The sequence below is a fragment of the Glycine max genome, chromosome 19 (assembly GCF_000004515.6).
Source record: "Glycine max cultivar Williams 82 chromosome 19, Glycine_max_v4.0, whole genome shotgun sequence".
Taxonomy (NCBI): domain Eukaryota; kingdom Viridiplantae; phylum Streptophyta; class Magnoliopsida; order Fabales; family Fabaceae; genus Glycine; species Glycine max.
In genome coordinates, this window is record NC_038255.2 from 41,175,454 (window position 1) to 41,197,234 (window position 21,781).

The window sequence follows — 21,781 nt, forward strand, 5'->3', positions numbered from 1 at the left end:
ATTTGAAAATATGAACTATGGGGGTTATGTTGAGTATAATTTACATTAGAAAAGAAATTATAAATCGTAATTGTCAAAACGACTTGTTTTGTTAAGTCACTATGTGAAGGGTATAATAAATACAAGTATTATATTGTTTGTATACGACTCTCACTTAGTGAATAGTGTTTTCAGTTGTTCTCTTAATTTTGTGACAACTCTCCTTGTGTATATGAATGCTGTGTGAGATTTGTGTGGGAGTGCTCAATAAGAGCATACAAGACATGCTTACATTTTGAAGTAGCTGCCCAAAAATCGTTTCTTACCTTACATGCTTGATTACCTATGCAAAACAAAGGCAGCAAAATGGTGTTTGCATATGCCCTAGCCATGACACATGGCACAGCTAGGAAAATAGAGTAACTTAAACAAAACAATTGACCCATCATTTGGGGACAGTCGCTTCTATTTCTGTATAAAGGGTCTTCTCCAGTTTGGTTCTTTCCTTTTGGTAATCTAACATTACTTTGAGCTGCTGGTTCTGCTGTTGAATTAGCGTGTGCAAATTTCGTTGCATCTAGTAGGCCCGAAGGAAAAATAAATATTAAAGGGTAAGTTAGTCCAAATGCTTGAGTTTCATAAACACTTTTAAGTTAGTTCTATAGATATTTCCTTCAAAGCAATTCTGTGTATTAATACCTCTAGTTGTTGGCATATATTCCTCCGGACCTCTAGTTGTAGTTGCCGTGATTCCTCAATTTGCATATGGCTGCAAATTAAAAGTATAATTTAAGAAAACAAATATGGCTGCACTTAACTGCTTGGCATTTTAGTGAGAAAAAACTCTTGCAATTGCAAATAATAAAGTATCATAACAAGTGTAGATTGCCGTAGTTTAATTGATGTTACATTTTGACTTGAAGCTCAGACTCCCCATTTGTTCTCTGTCCTTCCTTAGATCTTTCTGAAAAACAAAGTGGTAACTGTATCATATAATGCACCCCTAATACCAGAGAATGACATTATAGTTCAATGCATGAAAGTGTACATTAATTAATAATCACCAGCAAACATGATATGTTAAAAATGTAAACGAAAATATGCTGGTTTGGGTACACCGTGCACGTTGTAAAACAGATAGAAGGCAGTGTTTGGTAGAAGTATTTAAATATCATATGGTGAACATTTGAAGAATGTTAATGAGATGTATCTGGACTTATGGTGTGTCCAAATATCTTATAAAATTTCAGTTCTCTATTTTCACTCCTATCGAGCATACCAATAGCATATACTAGTTCAAAAGAAATATTTTCAAGGAATTTCATGAGGTATGCATTGATTGCAGCAATATAACTCATCAACAATGACAGAAGTAGTGTTTACCCTGCAAAGCTTTGTGCATGTGTATAGTAGACCTACATTTCTGCAAGGCATTTATATTACAAAAATATTAGAGAGCCAATTAGGTGTGAAAGTGGTTGCTAACATAGTACTTGTTTACTGGTAATAGTTTTACCTGCAAATGACTTTTAACGTGAGAAATGGACAGCAAATCTGATTTCATCATATCTAGTATAGCTTTAGGCTTTGCCTCTGCGATTAACAATGAATAAATCAAGTATGGGGTAACAAGAGATTTCTTTGTAGTTATGTTTTAAGTGTAACTAATACTTCGTTAACTTACTTTCGGGACCACCAAGGCTATTAACAATCATCATAAATGGCTCATGCAGATCTTTGGTCCATTTTATTCTTCTTTTGCCTCTCCTAGAAGCAGAGTTGCTAGAAGCTACACATGCAACCCCACAAAGTCGATGAGGAGCTTGCTTTTCTCGCTTTGTACACGAGTCCAATTATAGTAAGACACATATTAGATCTCATCAGCCAAGAAATAAGTATATTACAAATTAACTAGTTGATAAATGAATGAGGAGAAATTCTTAGGTTACACACAATCTACTTGAGATGCTCAAATAAATAGTTTATAGTTTATATGTTCATTAGAGATATGTTCGTGTATTTTAATGTGGTCCATACACTTCATATATCAACAATTAATTTGACTGTGTATGATAAATCATGCCTAAATAAGAATTTTTGTAGTAAGGGAAGAGTAACCATTTGAGTAATGATAAGTGAACACTTCATTAACACCTAACATTTCTCATTATCTCTCTTCCTATTAAACCATACTATCACCTACTACTATCGTATATGTACTTCTCTCTCCTTTCTCTTTATCTCTCTAGGAGTTATATATAGCACTTAGGTGTCCGCTTATTACTTTCCTAATAAATTTCGCTCTAAAGAAATCCCAGATAAAAAAGTAAAATAAACTACAACAATTTTTTGTTAAAGAAAAAAGAGTAATGATATACCGACTCCCATATCAACTAGCATACTTATCCTTCTCTCTCTATTCCTTCTTTCTCACTCAAGGTGTTTAATAGCATAGGAGAGTCCAAAGATCTTTATCCAAGAAAAATAAGGATGATTTCATGCCAAATCATGTATACTTTAAATGGAATCAGAAACTATTACAGCCACGTACTAAGGAAGTAAGTACCTGGTTTCTCTGAAAGGAAATTTCAAGGGGCCCTTCATCTGTGGCAGCATCATCCCTAAGTAATGTATCATCTTCTTGTGAATAGAGATCGTAATATTGAATACTGTCAGGCTGAATGCAACTATGTTTTTCGGAATAAGAAGCAATTTTAAAATATTTTTCAGAAGAAGAACGACAATCTGCACCACTGCTAGAAAAGAAAGATTCAGCAACTGGCCGGCACAAGGAGCTTGTGAATTGAGAGGACGGTGGATCTTGTTTGATGGTGATTGTGGTGGTGAAGTTATCTCCAGAAGCTTGGCGAATATTCAGCATGTGCGAGTCTGCTGTTGTTGTGGTCATCGTCGTCGTCTTTGGAAACTCAAAGCACCAAGCGGGAACTTCACTCTGATGTTGATGAGTATGTTGTTGTTGAGCTTGAAAACTCACAAGGCTTTTGGTTGCACTTGCACAAAAACCTGGTGGAGTTTGAAGAGGAGTTGTCACAATGTTGAAGGGTGATTTTGTGGGCTCAAAACTCAGTTGTTCTGATCCGACAACCTTGGCTAGGTTGCTAATCTCCATGTAGGACTCCCAATCAGTTCCGTACATTTGGGAACTGTACTGATACATGCTTCTCTCAACCTATAACCTAAAGTCTCAAACTCTTATGCAGTTTTAGTTACTACACTTCTGTGATGCTCATTTATATGCTAAACCCAGTTAAGAAAACAAAAAAGGCATTAACAGTCCCTACCTATAAAAGACTTCAAATATATATATTTTTTATTTAAAATAAAACAAAAGGGTGTGTGGGAGAATAAAAAAATGTGAGTAGTGAACAGTGAGAGGAAAAGTTAACAAATGTATACAGACATAGTGGTGTCCTCCTACAAAACGAATTTCTCAATGTATTAGGACAAGATGTTTGTCTAAATACATTCTGACCTATGAAAAATATCATGCATTGTAGCATCACATAGAAACTAATATTCAGTACTCATAATTCTTAATTCATAGATGCAAGACAGCCCTAATTTTTTTAATCTATTACTCAACGTACAGCAGCAAGCACAACTACGTGCATTACTTTGGATCGGCCGGATCCCTCCTAAGTCCCAAGTCCTGTGCTGTCACCCTAATCTCTTGTTAGATAGTTCAAAATCATCTTTCATAATTTTAATCAATTTTTATATTACATGTATTTAAATTTTTATATTTTATGAAAAATATAATTAAACTTTATTACATATGATCATGTAAAGATTAATAGATACCATATGGTTCATAACTACTTAGTAATTAATTTCTTTCTTTCAATCATTTGAAAAGACCAAAGTTAAAATTTTTTAAAAAAAAGAATATTAGTAAAGAGATAGTTTAGTACTATTGGGCATAGCATAATAGGTTTGAAGATCTAAATAGCTAATATGGTAGATGTCTTTTAGTTAAAGAGAACTGAGAATATAATGCGACGATAAGGATACAAGAATCCGAGCTAGTCATTGGTTTGTTTAGTTGGATGACTGGAAAGTGTCATTTAGTTATTAGAGAAACACCAGTACTATTTCTTTTTTATAATAAACGAATATGCATTCATTGTAGAAGACTAAAATTGGGGAATGATTAATGAATATGTAAATTATTTCTTTATTTAGAGGAATATGTAGAGATAGATGAGCAGCGGGATCCATTTAGCTTAAGTAATTTATTTCGCTTAAAATTATAATTATCAAATTCTTATAAAATAAAAACACAATTATCAAGATTAAATTTAAAAAACTTATTTTAAAAGAGGGTAGATTGAAAGAGATGAGGTAAGAAGATCAAGTATATAAATCAGGATTAATTATGTTTTTTTCCTAGAATTTTGTAAATTTGACTTTTAGTCTTTAAAGATAACTTTTAGTATTTTTGTACATTTTTAAATTTTTTATTATTAACACTTTTAGTTTCTATTATTAAGTAATTACATTAATAATCAACAGACTTATCTTGTCACTAAGGAATTTAACTAAAGAGTCTAACAGAAATAATCACGTGTAATTCTTTTTTATAAATTATATTTTTAATCTCTCATTTATTTATATCATTTGATAATGATATATAACAAATCATTAATTCAAGATGTCTGTTGCATAATCAATTAATGTTATTACTTAACCATAAAAACTAAAATTGTTAACAAAGAAAAAATATAAACATTTGATACTAAAAAAATTGTTTAGAGATTAAAAGTATTTTTTTTTAAAAAAAAATCAAAAACATAAATAACCCTATAAATAAAGATACAAGAAAATAGTAAGAGAAGATTGAGACAATTTTTTTTTCAATAATTGCAAGAATAATATATGAAATACGCATCTAAATGAAATATTGAGGATGTTTAATTGAAAGAGTGGGAAGAGTGTATCACTTTCTAATATGTGTATTCTAATTTATAAAATAAGAGTAAATATTATATTTATCAACAATATTTTTTTTTAATATTTTCACAATTCATGATTTGATTTCTTTAATTTCACGTTTCAATGCGCTTATATTATTTTATTAATATGAGTTTTTTTTTTTACTTTAATGATATTGTTTGAATAATATTTTCAATATTATTTTCATGTTATTGTATTTTTTATTGCAAGAAAATATCTTCAATTTGTTACAATGTACAAAGTTTTTTTTTGGGACATGGCAAAAAGCTCAAAAGTATCCTCCAACAATCCGGTGGGAGTTGGGTGGAATCAATGGATATGCATGATAAAGTTTTCCCTCTAGCTATCTAATGTTGTTGCATACATATTTAGGATTAAACTCAAAATTACTAATTAACTAACCGAAACAAACTTGTGTTAGTGGATCAAAAGCTCTTGATGTCAATATATTAAGATTTCTAAGTTATAATTAAATTTAAAATTAATAAATATATTTAAAAGGAAAATAAAATAAAATATTAAATACATTGGATAAGATAAGTCATGTGACTGTGAAAATAATTCCTAAAAACATTATCATTTAAAAATAACTCTTAAAATTATTATTATTCAAAACAAAGATTCATATTGGTAATATAAGAATGGATATCTAAATCAATATATGATATTTTAATTATAATGGATTCATTAGTTGGGACTCGATCCTTTGAAACATTAATTTATTTTACTCAAACAAATTCTTTTTGGTTTCATCTACTGGGGAAGAATCTCCTTTATACACAATAGATCAAAAGTATGAGACACACATGAATAACATCATAAATAATAAAAATAGCAAAAGACACACATTAATATATATATATGTTCGAAAATATCTTTTACCTGCATCCTCATCAATATCTCAAAAAATATTTATCATATCAAATAAGATTACAATTTTGTGGACAAAATTGAGAAACCTTCTCCATTATACAACCTTCTCTTACTTAAGTTGCAACCACTTTTACTCTTGTGGTGTTGATCTGACCCTCTTGATTAGGATGATATTTTTTTTCTTCTTCGCATGACCCCTTTGTGTAGCAAAGGTCTATGGCACCATTGATGAATGAAACTTGGTAGGCCAATTGTCTCATCTTTCCACCTACCTCTCTCATTATGGGAAATGGATGTCACTTTGGTAACTACATGAAATTCTGACCGTTAAAAAAACAAATAATAATAAAAAATATGAGTCAAAGTTTTGGGCCATTAGATGTTGACTGAAGGACCCTAATAAGTTGTTTTTAAACTTGAAGAAATCTTGGTCCCTCATTATGGTAGGTAGTAAAATTCTTCAAGAGTTAAGGTACACTTTACCACTTATTGAAATGCACCTCTTTGCTTTCCATTTACTTATATTAATATTTAAAAATTTGTAACAAAAAAAATAGAAATTTAGATTGATTTTGTCTCTCACACACACATATATATTAATTATGTGTGTGAGAAATATGTATTTGATATTATAACAACTTTTAACTATTGATTTTTTAATCAACCATTATAAGTGCACTCTTCTCTCTGAAGTATACTCTCTCACTCTAGAAGAGTCAAATTTATATATAAAGATTAAATAAGAATAAAAATAATTAACGTTTTGTACCACAAATCATTAATAAGTTAGTAACATAGACTAGCAAACAAAAATTCCATAATTTCTTAAATTTTCATTATAATTAAAACTTGCAAACCACCTCGCTAAATTAGCTTAAATTAACTCCCTCATACAATAATGCTATTTTAATTTCTAGGTTTATTTAAAATTAGTAATGTCATATAGGGAATCCTTTCCCTAAAGTAATATTCAGATCACTTGGTAGTTTGAAATTAATTGACTCAGATGATTCCCGATAGACACCATACCAAATCCGTCTTTGCATGTTATTAGAGAACACGGACAAATTCATATGTTCAAATAATTGCAAAAGAATGATTAATGGGTATAAGTATGCAGCATGACAATGACAAAAATATGTCGACATGCACTTCAACGATTCTTGGTCTCAATCATGTACTGCATAATCGCATAAGACATGAAAACAAAAAAGATAAAGAACAGTGAAGAAAGATAACGAACATAACCAAGTGCATATATACATATATGACCCAAACTTTATCATAAAAATGACGCAAGCTGAACAGAAACATCTCTGGATATATAATTCTGCTGAAAATCTCTGGCATTCATTGTCAATTCCAATGAAATAATTTATAGGGTGGCTAGTAAAAATAAAATTAACATAAAAACTTTACAACAAATATATATAGCAATGTGAAAGGTAATATTTTTCTAATATTAAAATTGATATTTTACGTACATCAATAGTCTTAAATTTAAAAGAATAGTTTGTCAATTTTTTTTAAAAAATAGTTTCTAGAACGATTTAGTAATGATATACTGATCTAAAATGAGCATATCTTTATAATTATTAAAAAAATTAAAAAAACCTTCTAGATTGATTATATAAAAAATATTTTCTAGATCGATTTTTCGCACAATGCACGATCAACATATAATATTGGTGTTTTTTTTTTCAACTTTTATGCAAAGAATTGATTTAGAAAGTCAATTTCTACACATGTTGAGACCAAAATTATACAATTAAAAATGAAAAGATCAAAACTATATCACTTTATTTGAATTTCTTAAAGAACTTGATTCTATATGGGCATTAGTACATTGCTCTCTCTTTTGAAGACCAGGAGTAAGGTCAATTTCCCACTTTTTACAATTATATATATGCTAAGCTGTCACGGTTATGACTTTGGCATGCAGGTCATTCTCATATCATTGAATCTCACAACCTATATCCTCTGGCTTTGTTAACGTACGCAGACACTAAATTCCCTCTAAGCAATAGAATCAGCTCCAAATTCCGCCAAACTTTCTGAGATTCTATCGTTCCAAATTTCAATCATTTAAGATTAATTAGTTCTCCGTTTCCAAACTATAATTTAAGCATCAATAATCTAAGAACTTAACAATTTTTTTAACAATAAAAACTAGTAGAACAGGGAGACACTTTCCATTGTAGTCCTACTTAACTCCTTATAGCTTAAAACATCTCATTTTTCATGGTGTAAAATCGCCTAAAACTATTGCATCCAAATCCTTTAAAATTATTATAAAATTTAAAGTGTCAAATTTTTTCTTGGTAATTTTTTTTACCGCTAATTCAGTTTTGTAACGATTTTAAAGAATTTAAAGATGCAAATACTAGATGATGATTTTACATCGTGAGGACTAGAAAAGTAGAATATTTAAAATTATATGGGCTAAAATAAAAAATTGTTGTAACTAAAGAATAAATAAATAATGAGAAATGCTAACAACCCTCTACCATCTTTTTAAGAGTTTTTTTTATGATTAGTTTAAATTTATTGATAGAATTTTATCTCGCCGACATTCTTCATAGATAATTAAACCTTAAATTTTTAATGTCAAATTTAATGGTTACCGATAGGTATAGATTATAGAATATAGATCCCTTGAGGCTGATACACGTGGACGTACGTAGCTCCAAAAATGAAATGCCAAAGGAAGGACGGCCGTCATTGCCACGATTGAATGAAAACAAGGCTGAAAGATTCCGGTCTTTTCAAGGAGGTTCAGTTTTTAAGCCTCGCCCAATCAATTAACAATACTTACCTTTTTATGTTTTCTAGGCTAAATATAATTACCGTCAATGTCTAATTAACAATAATTTTTTAGCATAAGTAATTGCAAATAATTTGATAGTACTATATTCATACTGTGCCTTGTTTGCCACCAAAAAAAAAAAAAACATAAACAAAAGTTGCATAATACATTTCATTAGAGTCTTTGTTGGAGATCTCATGCTTAAAACAATAGTCCTTTTCTGCTTCTTAAATTTAATAGCCAAACATAGAACCAATCAAACCAAATCATATTAACAATACTAATCAAAACAACAATAGAAGCTGATTTAATATACCAAGGTGTGAATCATTTTACAAAACAAATATCTTTTTGTATAATGAACCAAACAATTGGTCCGGTTAAGGAGTTATAGAATAAAAAGTACCAATAATGTTCTGCAAAAAAAAAAAAAGTACCAATGCAATAATGTTATTTTTACATAGAATCTCCATGACTCTGTTCATAATATTTTTAATCTCTTTCTATCACATTACTCACTTTATTCCGTGTTTGTTATCTTTTCTTCTCATTTTTCTCATTGTTATTATACAATTTTTTTTTGGAGAACTGTATTATATAAATATTTTAATAAGAATAACATTTATTAAAAAAATTAATGGATGAAAACATGAAATTTTGAGTTACTCATTTTTTTCTCCTACTTGGTATAAGATAATGGACCATTCCAACGTCATAGGTTATCCGTTGTCTTGTCCCTAGTTTTTTTTTTTACTCAGCAGAAGGAAAATACTATATTGCATTGGGCACTATGGGTGCCCGGAACCATTTACAAAGGAACAAAAGTGATTCCCAAAAAATCTGTCACCAACATTTACAGCATATTAACATAACATTTGTAGGATAAATTATGTACTGATTCTATAGGATATATAATGTAAGCACTCTAAATTATGTACTGATTCATAGAGTTAGCGTTTGTAGGATAAAGAACAATTTTATTCTTCCCATTACAAAATCACATGATCTATCTGTTTCTTACAAGGAGTAAGATTTTGGAAAACTGTAACTTTATACATAACTATCAAATTATTGGCTCGGAGAGGTCTTGGAAGAGAAGAAGGAATTGTTAGCCCCTTCAGAAACAGAAACCTCACTATCTTAATGATTAATTGTTGTCTCATCAGTGGCTGAATTCTGAGTATTCGGGAGGTTATTATTAGTCTTTTGCTGCTGGTCAAACATTTTTTTTAGTTCCCTTCCTTGTTCCTCAATTCGCAACTGTAATTTTCTCTGAATCTGGACCAAGAAATTAAGTTAAATGAAAACCTGAAGTTAGGAAAGAGTGTTATAACTTATAAGAATCCAACTATCCCAACTCACTCATTAATTTTAGCATTCAATTTCCTCTATATTTTTTCAACCAATAACTGCCGAACTCTTATTCAAATTTTAGCACATGATAGTGAAATTTCACATCATCACCTATTCCAAAAGAAACCTAGACTAAATAAGATTACAAACTAAATGTTGAGTATATCTTAAAGGCTTTAAATACATCATATTTTGCTTGTAAAAGTGGTGCATTATTTTAAAAGTAGCGGTTTAGAGTTCGATCATGTGAGACTATTGGATTTCATTGTTCTTATGAAAATCTCTGCATCATTTCTTCCATGCAAAACTGGTTATAGGTAAAAAAAAAGTCAAATTCAATGTTCAAGGGTCATGGTCCTTTCAGCTGATTTGGTCAATACTGAAGCTTTTTACAAGAGGAGGGGAAGGCTTCGCAAAATTAAGTACAATGTAAAAACCTTAAAAGTTTGGAGAACATGGAAATATAATATAGCATAAATAAAAGTAGTAAGAGAAAATGATAGCAAGGATATACCTCTAATTGTTCATGAAGACGCCTTTGAGCATCTAATTGCAGCTTAAGCGCCTCTCTAATTTGTAAGCCACTGCAAATCAAGAGCAGTGTCAATTTAGTATATTTATAAAATAACATCCGAAGTTAATATGAAATGAACTAGGCAACTTAATGGAAGTACTAGCATTATAGGAATATAACACTGGTATATATTGGCAAAAGAAGTAGCATTACGTTTTGACATCAAGATGATGCACATCCTTTGTGTGGGTTCTTTTGTCAGATTTCCCTGAAACAGGACAAATTTTTAGGTTCAGTTTGGAGCGTGAAGGCATTGAAGATTACGAATAAGTGGAGAGAAGAATAAAACAATAGAGAACAGTCAGTCATAATCTAAAACATAATTTCACCATAACAAGCATTGGTAGTTTGACTAAGGTTGTTATCATCAGGAGGAAGAGAAAGTAGATATTTCTCATTTAATAGCTCAATCCTTCTACCATGTTAATGGATGGAAATGCATTTATTCTTCATTGGAATATCCTACACTTGAAGTCAATAAACTACAAAAGACATTAAACCTGTGAACAATCTGCATTAGTTTATTTAAGTCTCAACAATTAATGAATCAAAACCAAAGCAAAAAGAGAAGAAGCTTATATCCCGAGCCTTTTTGACAAGCACTATAAAAAAAACATCTGCTCATCATTGTGACATGAATGCCAGTAAATCCAAGCACCAAGAAATGTCCATGACATGAAAAGAAAACTACACTACAAATTTGGTAAAATAAAAATGAATAGAAATTACCGTGACTGGGCTCTGGAATGAATTTCGCAATTCTATATTTCTGCAAATGACTTTTGACATGGAAGATAGTCAAACCATCTGTGTTCATCATCTTTAATATAGCTTTTGGTGTTGCCTCTATAGTCAAGCAGCCAATATAGGACTATCAGATGTTAAATAGATGTATAAATTATTGCCAATTGATGAATTTAGTATAAGTTACTTACGCTCAGCGCCTCCAAGGCGATTCACACACTCGACAAACTTTTCATGAAGATCCTTAGTCCATCTTATACGTGTTTTACTTGACACTATTGCCCCATTAGAAGCAGAGTTTCCAATAGTAGACACACTTCCTGCTGAAAGTGTTGGATACAACTTCTCAATCTGAGAAGAGAATCTCAGTTGTGGAACAGATAAATTGAAAGATCCATGACCAACCTGCATACAAATGCAATATGATAAGCCAATTGAATCTCCAAAGAACGAACAAGTGACAAAATCTACATATCACATATGGGGTTAGCGAAAAAAAAAACAAACATAAAATGAATAAAAAAACCGTACCATATGGTCTTGATTTCCTTTTTTCAGAAATGATGAGCCCCTGATAAGACCATCAACGAACAACTTCTGTTGTTCTATTGGAAGGAACTTGGAACTGGGAAAATTCCCACTTGAAATTTGATTAGACTTTTCAGGGGATCTACGGCATTGATTGCCACTATTCAGTTGAGATTTAACTATGGATTGCAAAGTGTTTGATAAATCAAAGTTGGTTTCAGATTGGTTTGCTGAATCCAAGAAAAGATTTTCCCTGGAAAAAGATTGATACAAAGGGAATTCCAAATCATTAATCTTACATAACTGAGAGCTCAAAGAGTGAACACCAACTTGGCAATCATATTCTGCAAATCCCATGCAGTTTTCTGTAGCATAAAAGGCAGAAGCTGGTGACTCAAAACGGCTCATAATGGTGCCAGATGATTTGACATGGCCAATGTTTGGTAACTCATGATCTGTGGCTTCTCCTCCAAACATTGAAAGTGGTCCCATATTCCAAGCTTGTCTGATATCAAAATATTGACAGTAACGATTGCCAAACTCAGAATTAAAATCCCCACTTAGTCCATGACTTTGTTGAATCAATCCTCCCCAATCAATTTTGTTCTCGTTCATTGACACAATATTGACACAAAATTTGAAGTTAGATGGTAAGTAGACTAATAGATATGCGTTACAAATTGTGAGGTAGCATCATACATAATAATAACTCTTTGAAAGCTCAACCAAATGGAAGGGGGAAGGGAGAAGAAGATTGGAAAAGTAACAATACTAATGCCAATTCGAGTCTATGGCATAAAATTCTCTTTTATATTCCCAAAAGTCTTGAGGTATAAGATTTGAATCTAATTGTCTAAATGCTACCGTGCAAGGTCATTAGCTATTAATTATTCTTGAAGAAAAAAAAGGATAAGAATGAACAATAAAGAATTGACATTAACGAAGTAGAGTACATGGAAACAAACAAAAAGTTTTGTTTAAATGTTGTCTTCACGTGAATTTAAACCAAATGCAAAAAGAATCAATAGGAAAAGGAAAACTAAGCAACCAAACTTAGATGGGTCGCGAATAAGAGGTTAAAAGAAGTCCCCTAGCTTGAGGACAACTTCAACAACAAAGCTAGATGTGTCACACATAAGAGGTTATAAAAAACGGTCCCAGACTACTATTAAATACTAATTGATTATCTTAAAATTGGAGAATATTGAGATGGCCTTATGGGCATCTGTAGTGTAATAATTAAATGTTAGATAAAGATACTGGCATAAATTCACATATAATACATCTGCTATTATTCTTATCATGCATGGATTCGGATGAAATAACTTTAACCACACGCGGGATGATATATATATTGCGAAGTGGGTATCAGAAATTACCAGAAAAGTGCATCTATTTTTTATATTCATCATAAAAGCACAATGGAACTTTAACTACAAGAATCCCAGTAGAATTCAGTAACCTAATGGGCTCTCCATTACATAAAGGTAAAAAAAGATGGACAATATCGGACACATAAATTCAATGCATTCATATGCAGTCTCACTTCCGTATTGCCGTTGATTTTTACTTAGACCTGTTTCTTACCTCCTTTTTTAATTTTTTTCAATTTTATAGCCTAAAAGACAACATTGTTTTTAAGTTCTTCATCAAAATATTGAATCACAACATTAACAATTATTTTCTTATCATTTCCTAGATTTTCTTGGTGAACGAGGCAGGCTTCACTTTCTTTCTCACTCTCAGATTGGTTACAGACAAAAAGAGAAAAGGAGCATGCTAGAAATAATGAGCAATAAAGAAAATAAAAGAATGAACACATTTAAAGTAGAATTAGAAAGCATTCTGTTTCTTCACAGTACTCGACTATTCGCGATGTGCAATAGGTAGAGTTTTTCTTATTTTTTTGACAAGAGTACGTATGTTGCTTTACCGAAACATTTGCTTGCTTTTATCCTTGTTTCTTGCCTTTTGAGGTAAATAGTAGGTAACTATTTTCTTGTTGTTTCTTGTGAATTTGTTTTTCTACAAATATATATAGAAATTTTTATCCAAACATATATAACCACGATATAATATTTTGTGTAATGTTCAATAACACAAAAGCATACAAGAAATATAACTCAGTTAATTATACAGGTACTGTAAATCTTTGATATTATCTGCATTCGATTCCTGGGTCAAATAAAATAACACAAAACATTACAAACCCCCAATATCTAGTAATTGGTTTTACTTCGAAAAATCTGGAATGGAGGATTCCCGCGGCCGTAGTGGATGTGGATAATGAAATTCATTTGATGTATATAAACTATTGTATTATCTGTCATCATACCAAGATATTATTAATGATTTATTTTCTAGCAGCAACCCAAATGTCATTATCAGAAGTGGTGGGAATCAAATTAATGGGCTTAGAGTTGAAGTTAAAGGGTGGACAGAAAAATTCCTTAGTTAAAGTTCAGCCTTTTAAGCCCGAGAAAGGAATAATCTACGTGGATTTAGAACCCTAAATTGATTCACTAAAGTGCACGAACTCTGTCTTCTTCCTTGAAATTAACCTTTGGCTTACATGTTCATGAGGACAATCTCATAACATGTTGGGGGAGTAGTGTTTATGGTTGCTTCATAATTAAATTACTGCTCTAAGATTCTGTACGTGATTTGGCATTCATAGATGCATGGTAACAGCATTCTGTTTATGCATGCTTAATTTAATTTTAAGATAGAATATATTTTTATTTTTTTAAAATTTTTAAAGTTTAATTTTAGTCTTTTTAAATATTTTTATTTATTTTTGGTTCCTTTAATTTTGAAATATGTCACCTTTAACTCATAAAATGATTTAGATACGACTTTATAAAGGGGAAAAAGTGATTTGATTAACGCTTAATTAGAGAACTAAAAGTGAATTATTAAAAGATTAAATAGACTAAAAAAGGACTGAAACTGACTTTCAAATGCTTTAGAAGGATAAAAATATATTTTATCTAGATTTTATTATTATAAGGGAATTGATTAAAATATTTGCTTCTAAACTTAGTTTACGGTTGCTTATTTCTGATTGGTATATAATTTCCTATAGAATGCTTGAGACAATGCTTTAAGTCTTAATATAATTATTTTTTTAACATAAGCGGGTTGGGATATTGCTTATATTTTTTTTAGTGATTTTTTGTATGATTTTTTTTTCTCAATGATTTTTACTTATAATAAAAAAATTATGATTGGCAATATCTTTGAATAATCAATATTGTTTTGGTTTGCAATCAATTTGTTTCTATAGAACGTTTGAATTGATTATAACACACACACACACACACACAGTTTTCGTTATAAAATTTTGAGATGAGATTTTTTTAACATAAATGATTTTACTTTAAATTTAATTTTTAGTTATAAATTTGTTGAGGTTTGCATGTTACTCTTCCTACCTGGTGCTTTGTATTTCTCAATTTTGCTAACGTTGTAGATTGACAAACATTTGTAAATGGATTAGAGTATATATCCTTGACTTCATTAGGAATAAAAAAAAACTAGCTTGATTTACTCTGGATGTAAAGAGAACCTTGTTCCATGTTATAATCCAATGATATATAAAACATAGGAAAGTGAAAATACTTTACCATAAAGAAGTATATGCTGCAAATATTGCAGCATCAAACTAGCTGAACCCAGTTGACTAAATTTATTTAAGAAGAGAAATATCATGCTAATTAATTTTGTTTTTTTTTTTACTAACAATCATTCTGTTGATTTGAAACAATTCTATTAAACTATTTTATAATATATACAGTGATGGCTACAGGTTTGTCTTTTTTTTTTTCAGGACAACTTTTGATCGAGAGTGAGAGATTATTTTTTTAAAACACGGAAATTCATTTTAAAAACTAAACTATCTCTTAATATATGTTTATATATGTTTTTTCATATACATATATTTAGAGATCTAACTCTTAACTACATGCTTAAAGAACATAATTATATGTCAACCTTATTGATAGATTCACGTATTTTACAATGATACATTCATTATAGAAAAAAAAATAATTAATCCCAACCATGTATTAATTTAAAAATAAAAATATTTATTAAAATTCATAATTTATTATGTAAATAATTTTTTTAGTATTTTCAATTTTTTTTATCAATAATTCATTTCTCTTTAATTACTTCCGCAAAGTTCTAACCTCCAAATCAATGTATAGCGGGTCCATTTAAAGTTTTAAACATAACAATACGTGTATAAATGAGAGAGCTAGCATGAAAATTGTGAAATGTGAAATGCTAAAAAGAAAATGTTCTAATACATATACATGATACTTTTCCGTGCTCCATTTTTAGCTTTACTCATTTTTTTTAAAGAAAATCCAACATAACTTTTTTTTTTTTTAATAAGAACATAAAATAACACCTTGGTTTGGATACCAAGTTTTAAAACTACGCAGTGTGTTTACCGAATCTGGGTATATATTATATATATAATTAATGCACAGTGATAATTACATACATATTTGATCTAAACCCTTAATAGAAAAGAAACTTTGATTAATTCAATATATATATATATATATATATATATATATATATATATATATATATATATATCGTTTTCTTTTCGATTTATTATATTTCTAATGAATGTCTTCATTTGAAATTATATTTCTAATCAAAGCCCCCGGAAACCACAGAAGAGAGAGAGCAAAAATAATTAAAGGTGCGATGATCATGATTAATTATATTTCTTTTTTATTTAATAATATTTTATTTTATTTTTCAATTAAAAGGAAACAATAAGAATGATTTGAGATGTGGAGGTTCGATAGAGTTCTATCAAATCTTTACTTTATTCTAATTCTAATCAAAGGAATATTAGGAGAAACAGTTCTCATTTTCCAAATTAAATATGGTAAGCAATGATACAGCAATATACTAAAAATAGCTGGCTAACTATGAAATTACTTTAATTAGTATATATTATTGTATTACTATACACGTTGATCTAATGCCAATTATTTTTTATTTGAATCCGGTGCCAAAGCATTGACATGAACGGCCAAAAACACAAGTAAACAAAAGTTAAGGACAGAGAATGAAGACCGGAGAAGATAAGAAATGGTGATTGACACGATAAAGATAAACTTGAATTCATAAATTAATAAAATTATATTACTTCTGGATAGGTAGGTGCATCTAATCAATTACATATAGTTGTGACTTGTGATCCGCGCAACACATGCACATTGGCCCCTACAACCTCCAAGAGTCGCTTTTAGAGTTCCCACTTCCCCATTGTCTTTGCTTTTTATTCAGATCCAGCAAAGGGGCGCATGAGGAAGGAAGATAGATCATAACATTCAAAGCCAGCTAGAACTAATTAAAAAGTGATAGATAGTAATAAAGAAAATGTTTAATATCTGTCATTAAAATAATTTTTCATATATAAAAAAATGGGATTGGATAACTATCCAAATTTTTTTAATTTTCTTCTCATGAAAAAAGAATTTAATACTTATATATTAATAAAGTAAAACAGTTTTACATGATCATATGATATTTCTAGGACTTTGTATAAGTTGATGAAATTGGAACATTTTTTTCTTTATTTTTACATAAGATAGATCAAAACTAAATTTAATTGGTTTCTTTTATTATATGTGATATAAGTTCATCTCAAATTGGGCAATATGTAGAAATTTTTTATGAATTGAAGAACTAAAAAAGGGAAGGCACAATGTGAAAATCTCATTGAGCATGCTTCTGGGGTGGGTCAAAGTAGCTCACACAAGAGAATTGCCATTGAAAGGGCTAATCATTTGGCTATAATGAAATATTTGGAAAAAGATCTTATTACCAAAGATGAAGGCAGGCCTCCTTTCAATTCTGAGAAGCTGTTTGTGTGGTCATGGATTGGGATCATGGTTAGTATACTTATCAAAATTTGAAGTTGTTCCATTACAGGTTGGACGTGGACAAGATAAATTCCTAGATCTCGCATGTCGGATTGGGTAGAGTTTCTTTTGTTAAGAGAACAATAGAAGAAACTTATAAAACAAAGGATTTCGACACTTAAGTAAGTAGAGTATTAGTGAGTATGAAAAGAGTGAGACGAAACCTTGTAGAGTGGAGAGGAAACTGCGAATCTTTGTTTGTAGGAGTGTTATAAGGATGTAATAGCCCCTGCAGATAATTACTGAGCTTGTAGATAATAACCAATAGATAATGGTAGCTTATAGATAATAATAGTTTATAGATAATATTAGATAATGTGTAGCTTAAATATAATTATATACCGATCATATGACAAGGAGATTGTTACAATATATTCAAATAATAAGATGTTAGAGATAACACATGGATTTAAGAGTCCAACTACTAAGAACATGACGTTTTGTGATCATGTATCAAAACTGACCTAAAGGACTAATGTATATCTCAAAGTATCTGATAACTTGTCACGTGAATCTTATGAACCAAGAATAATCTAGTTAGCAATTCACGTGGAGTTCATATTTTGTCAAATTTGCCCCTCTAAAACTATAGTTTTCTTTTTCTGGATCAGCAAATTAAATTAATAATCATTAAAAAGGTACAAGCAGGACCATTAGGTCCATGTACAAAAATGCATGTGGCTGCTGCAAAGCTTCCTAAAAAAAGGAAAATTTCCACACCCTTCACGTTAAAATTCCAACCAGCAAAATCAAAATCAGCACTAGCATAACTGCATATAAAGCAAAAACTGTAGAGTTTCAAGACAAAAGAGAAGGTGTATGCACATTGGAAATTAAATTTTTTTTATCATTAAGGTTTATATAGTTTAAATGCAAAGTGAAATATTACATTTTACTATATAAACCTTAATTGAATGGATGCATCAGAAGTTATTTTTGTTTTAATTTTCAAAAGAACTTATTTATTATAGTTGGTGATAATTTTTATTATAAATAGAGAAGAGAATTAGTGGAGAAACAACACATGAAGAGAAAGTGTGTGAGAAGAGAAATTGTGAATCAAAGTCACTTTATTGAGATAAATATGTCTTTGTGTGGAAGTGTTATCATTTCTTGTAATCATTAAGTGAGATACTCGGATTTGTAGAGTGATACACTATTTGGGGTGGGTTACAATCTTATAATCATTTTTTTGACAGTGAAATACGTTTTGAGACTGTTCTGTAGACGTAGGCAAGAGGTGTCGAACCACGTTAAATTCTTGTGTTTGTTATTATTTTTCCTACTGTATAATCTTTGTTGTATTCTCACGATCCTTTATAAACATGGATAATTTTATTTGTGAGAGCGTTGATTACCCAACAATGGTATAAGAGCATTCTATTCTCAACAAAAACAGCCCATGAATCATATCCCACCCAATAATTATGAAAATAAAACACCCTGCCCTTGCACTCTCACCCAATATTGAGGAAAAATCAACCATCATACATGCACAACACTATTCTAACCCGTGGCAATCCTTGTGGATTTTGCATCCTGACTTTTGCTTCTTTCTTCCTGCTATCTCCCAAGCAGTCAAGTTTGATTGCCTTGCATATCTACATCTTTCTCCATGTTGGAAATCCCCACTACGTTAGCTTCAAAAGCAGCTTCAATAACCTGTCTTGCACAGTTATTTCCCAAGTTAAATAACTCAATCTCCCTTTCATAGAGTTTTGCACCTCTTGCGTATTTTACCTTTTCCTTTCCGGTAATTATACTTGGGCCTCATGCCCACACCAAAAGCACTCTTTTTAATGATTCTTCCATGTCTGGAACTGTAGTTGTGGAATTCAATAAAGAAACATTGGACAGGCTTAAATAATGCTCTAGCATATGAATTAGATCATCATGGGAAAAAAGACTGGTTTGCTAATACTGAGCAGTTTGGTATTTATGCATGGGTTGCTCAAGCTATGACTACAAGATGAACAATATCATTCGGGAACAACTGCAAAAAATGGGGGATATCAAATCAATATCTCAACTTATGGAAGAAGAAGCTCGAATGCAGAATAATACTCTTCAGGTCAAGAAGAAGCGATGAAAATACTTGAGACTTCATGTCACATGGACTTTGTAATGGGGGAATTAGATAAGCTCACAATCAAGGTATATATCTTTTATTGTTGAATCTAAGTTGCTTTCTTCTCTAATTTGGATATTGTTTCTGATTTATTTTTCAGTAGTAAAAGGCCCAAGTCTATGTTGAAATTACTGATTTGTTTACATTGGTGTGCTAGCTAGTTTATATTTCACTGGATCAAATATGATTTTAACATTATATATTGATAGAATCAAAGTCCAGAAACTGCAACTATTGGTTACATCATCATAGTGGTTACGTACACTGTAGATTTATCTATGCTTTGAAACTGTTCTGCTAGATCTTGTACAACACATTTCCTTGTTTATAAACGATGCTAAACTATTTTAATGATATTGTATTATGCCATGATTGCTCATTTGCTTGTATTCAGAGATGAAGAAAATACAATCAAGTGCAACGGAACACTTTTCAGAATATTTTTTATGGTCATGAAAGGCTTAAGTTGCAACTAGAATCTTAGAAAAGAGAGCTTGAGTTGCGGAGAATTGAATTGGAAAAACGTGAGGCACGTAACGAAAGTGAAAGAAAAAAAGTTGAAGAGATTATGGAGGTGTAGTGTTTTTCTTATTAATTGTTGCATCTCTTCTAGTTATATCATGCCGTGATTGAAATTCCTGTGAAAGGGAAGTTGAAGGACAAAATATTGTTTAAGGATGATTAATTTAGATGATAATATTATATTTTACTGATTTTAATGGAGGATTTGGTTGCCAAAGTTAATAAATTTTCCATTTTTACTTATCAAGTTTGATGATCACATAATGATTGGAAAATGATCAGTTGACTTTGTGGAGAACCAAGTCCATGAATATTAGGAATATAATCCAATTGATTTCTATTATAGTAGTAACCAATTGAAGACTACACATTTTCTTTGTTCTTTGAAAAATCCGTTTTTATTTTATTGCCAGTCATAATAAATGGACTACTGCATGAGATGGTTTCTGTCAATGAATTTTGTAAATTTCTTGAAGAGTGTCCCTGGTGTTTTTTTTTTTTGTTGGGGGGCGGGTTGAGATTTACTCGTCTTAGGATGCTGAATGTAGTGTATTCCATAATGGATATCAATAATAATAATAATATAAACTCCATTTAGTTTTCATATGGTATGGAGTTTATGAGATTAAATTTAGCAAAAGGAGGGCAAAAAAAAGGCACCACCAGTTTATAATTGTATTTCCAATAATTTCACTGGGATTTTTTTCCTTTCTATTTTTACACAATTTTTTCCCCTCCCGATATGGATGTATGTGGAATCTAAAACAAAAAATTTGGGCATTATGTTTTATTTTTTTGTCTCTGAAATCACTTTAAAATGACTATATGTCCAAGAAATTTTTTATAGAATGTTATGTTTCGGCGTTTAGCAATGCTGATGTCTATTTAATTTCTTTTTAGGATGCATTGAAAAATAGCTCTTTTGAAATGGCTGTTCTGGAGAAAAACAGAAAACATCAGAGATATATATTAATTTGTTTCAAGACTTCAAATTGACCTTGTGCTACTATTAATTTTTATATAAAACTCTTTTTATCTACTTTATGAAAAAAAGGGTGTTACAAAGGAGAAAGTGCATGAGAATTATAACTAAGGCAGTTCGCATTTCGTAAACGTTTTTCTATTTATAAAAAATAAAAAATAAATAATAGGTGATGTTTGAATCCGTATCGTTGATTCAAACACTCGACACCCCGTCGCACATGAGTAGTGTTTGAATCCGTATCTGGTGCAATTCTGACGCAGGATACACCTATGTGCGATTGGGACCGTGCTTCTTAGCTATTTATTAATCACAATAAAATTAATCTCCAACCCCAAAATAAGGACAAGAACCATGATTAACAACA

At 30.5% G+C, this 21,781-nt stretch overlaps 2 protein-coding genes and 1 pseudogene across 2 annotated transcripts; 1 reads left to right on the forward strand and 2 right to left on the reverse strand.

Moving 5' to 3' along the window:
• Window positions 1–228: 228 nt before the first annotated feature.
• On the reverse strand, window positions 229–3,157 carry LOC102662952 (uncharacterized). Its single transcript, XM_041012901.1, has 7 exons — window positions 2,548–3,157; window positions 1,664–1,834; window positions 1,466–1,572; window positions 1,363–1,402; window positions 889–943; window positions 679–748; window positions 229–556 (listed from the first exon to the last, which is right to left on the reverse strand). The coding sequence occupies exons 1-7, from the start codon at window positions 3,155–3,157 to the stop codon at window positions 425–427; spliced, it is 1,185 nt and encodes a 394-aa protein (XP_040868835.1). The 3' UTR covers window positions 229–424.
• Window positions 3,158–9,473: 6,316 nt separating this feature from the next.
• PHR31 (MYB-CC domain-containing transcription factor PHR31) lies at window positions 9,474–12,610 on the reverse strand. Its single transcript, NM_001250145.2, has 6 exons — window positions 11,835–12,610; window positions 11,495–11,708; window positions 11,289–11,405; window positions 10,713–10,767; window positions 10,500–10,569; window positions 9,474–9,910 (listed from the first exon to the last, which is right to left on the reverse strand). The coding sequence occupies exons 1-6, from the start codon at window positions 12,444–12,446 to the stop codon at window positions 9,773–9,775; spliced, it is 1,206 nt and encodes a 401-aa protein (NP_001237074.2). The 5' UTR covers window positions 12,447–12,610; the 3' UTR covers window positions 9,474–9,772.
• On the forward strand, window positions 12,561–21,287 carry LOC113000433 (protein INVOLVED IN DE NOVO 2-like; annotated as a pseudogene).
• Window positions 21,288–21,781: the final 494 nt, after the last annotated feature.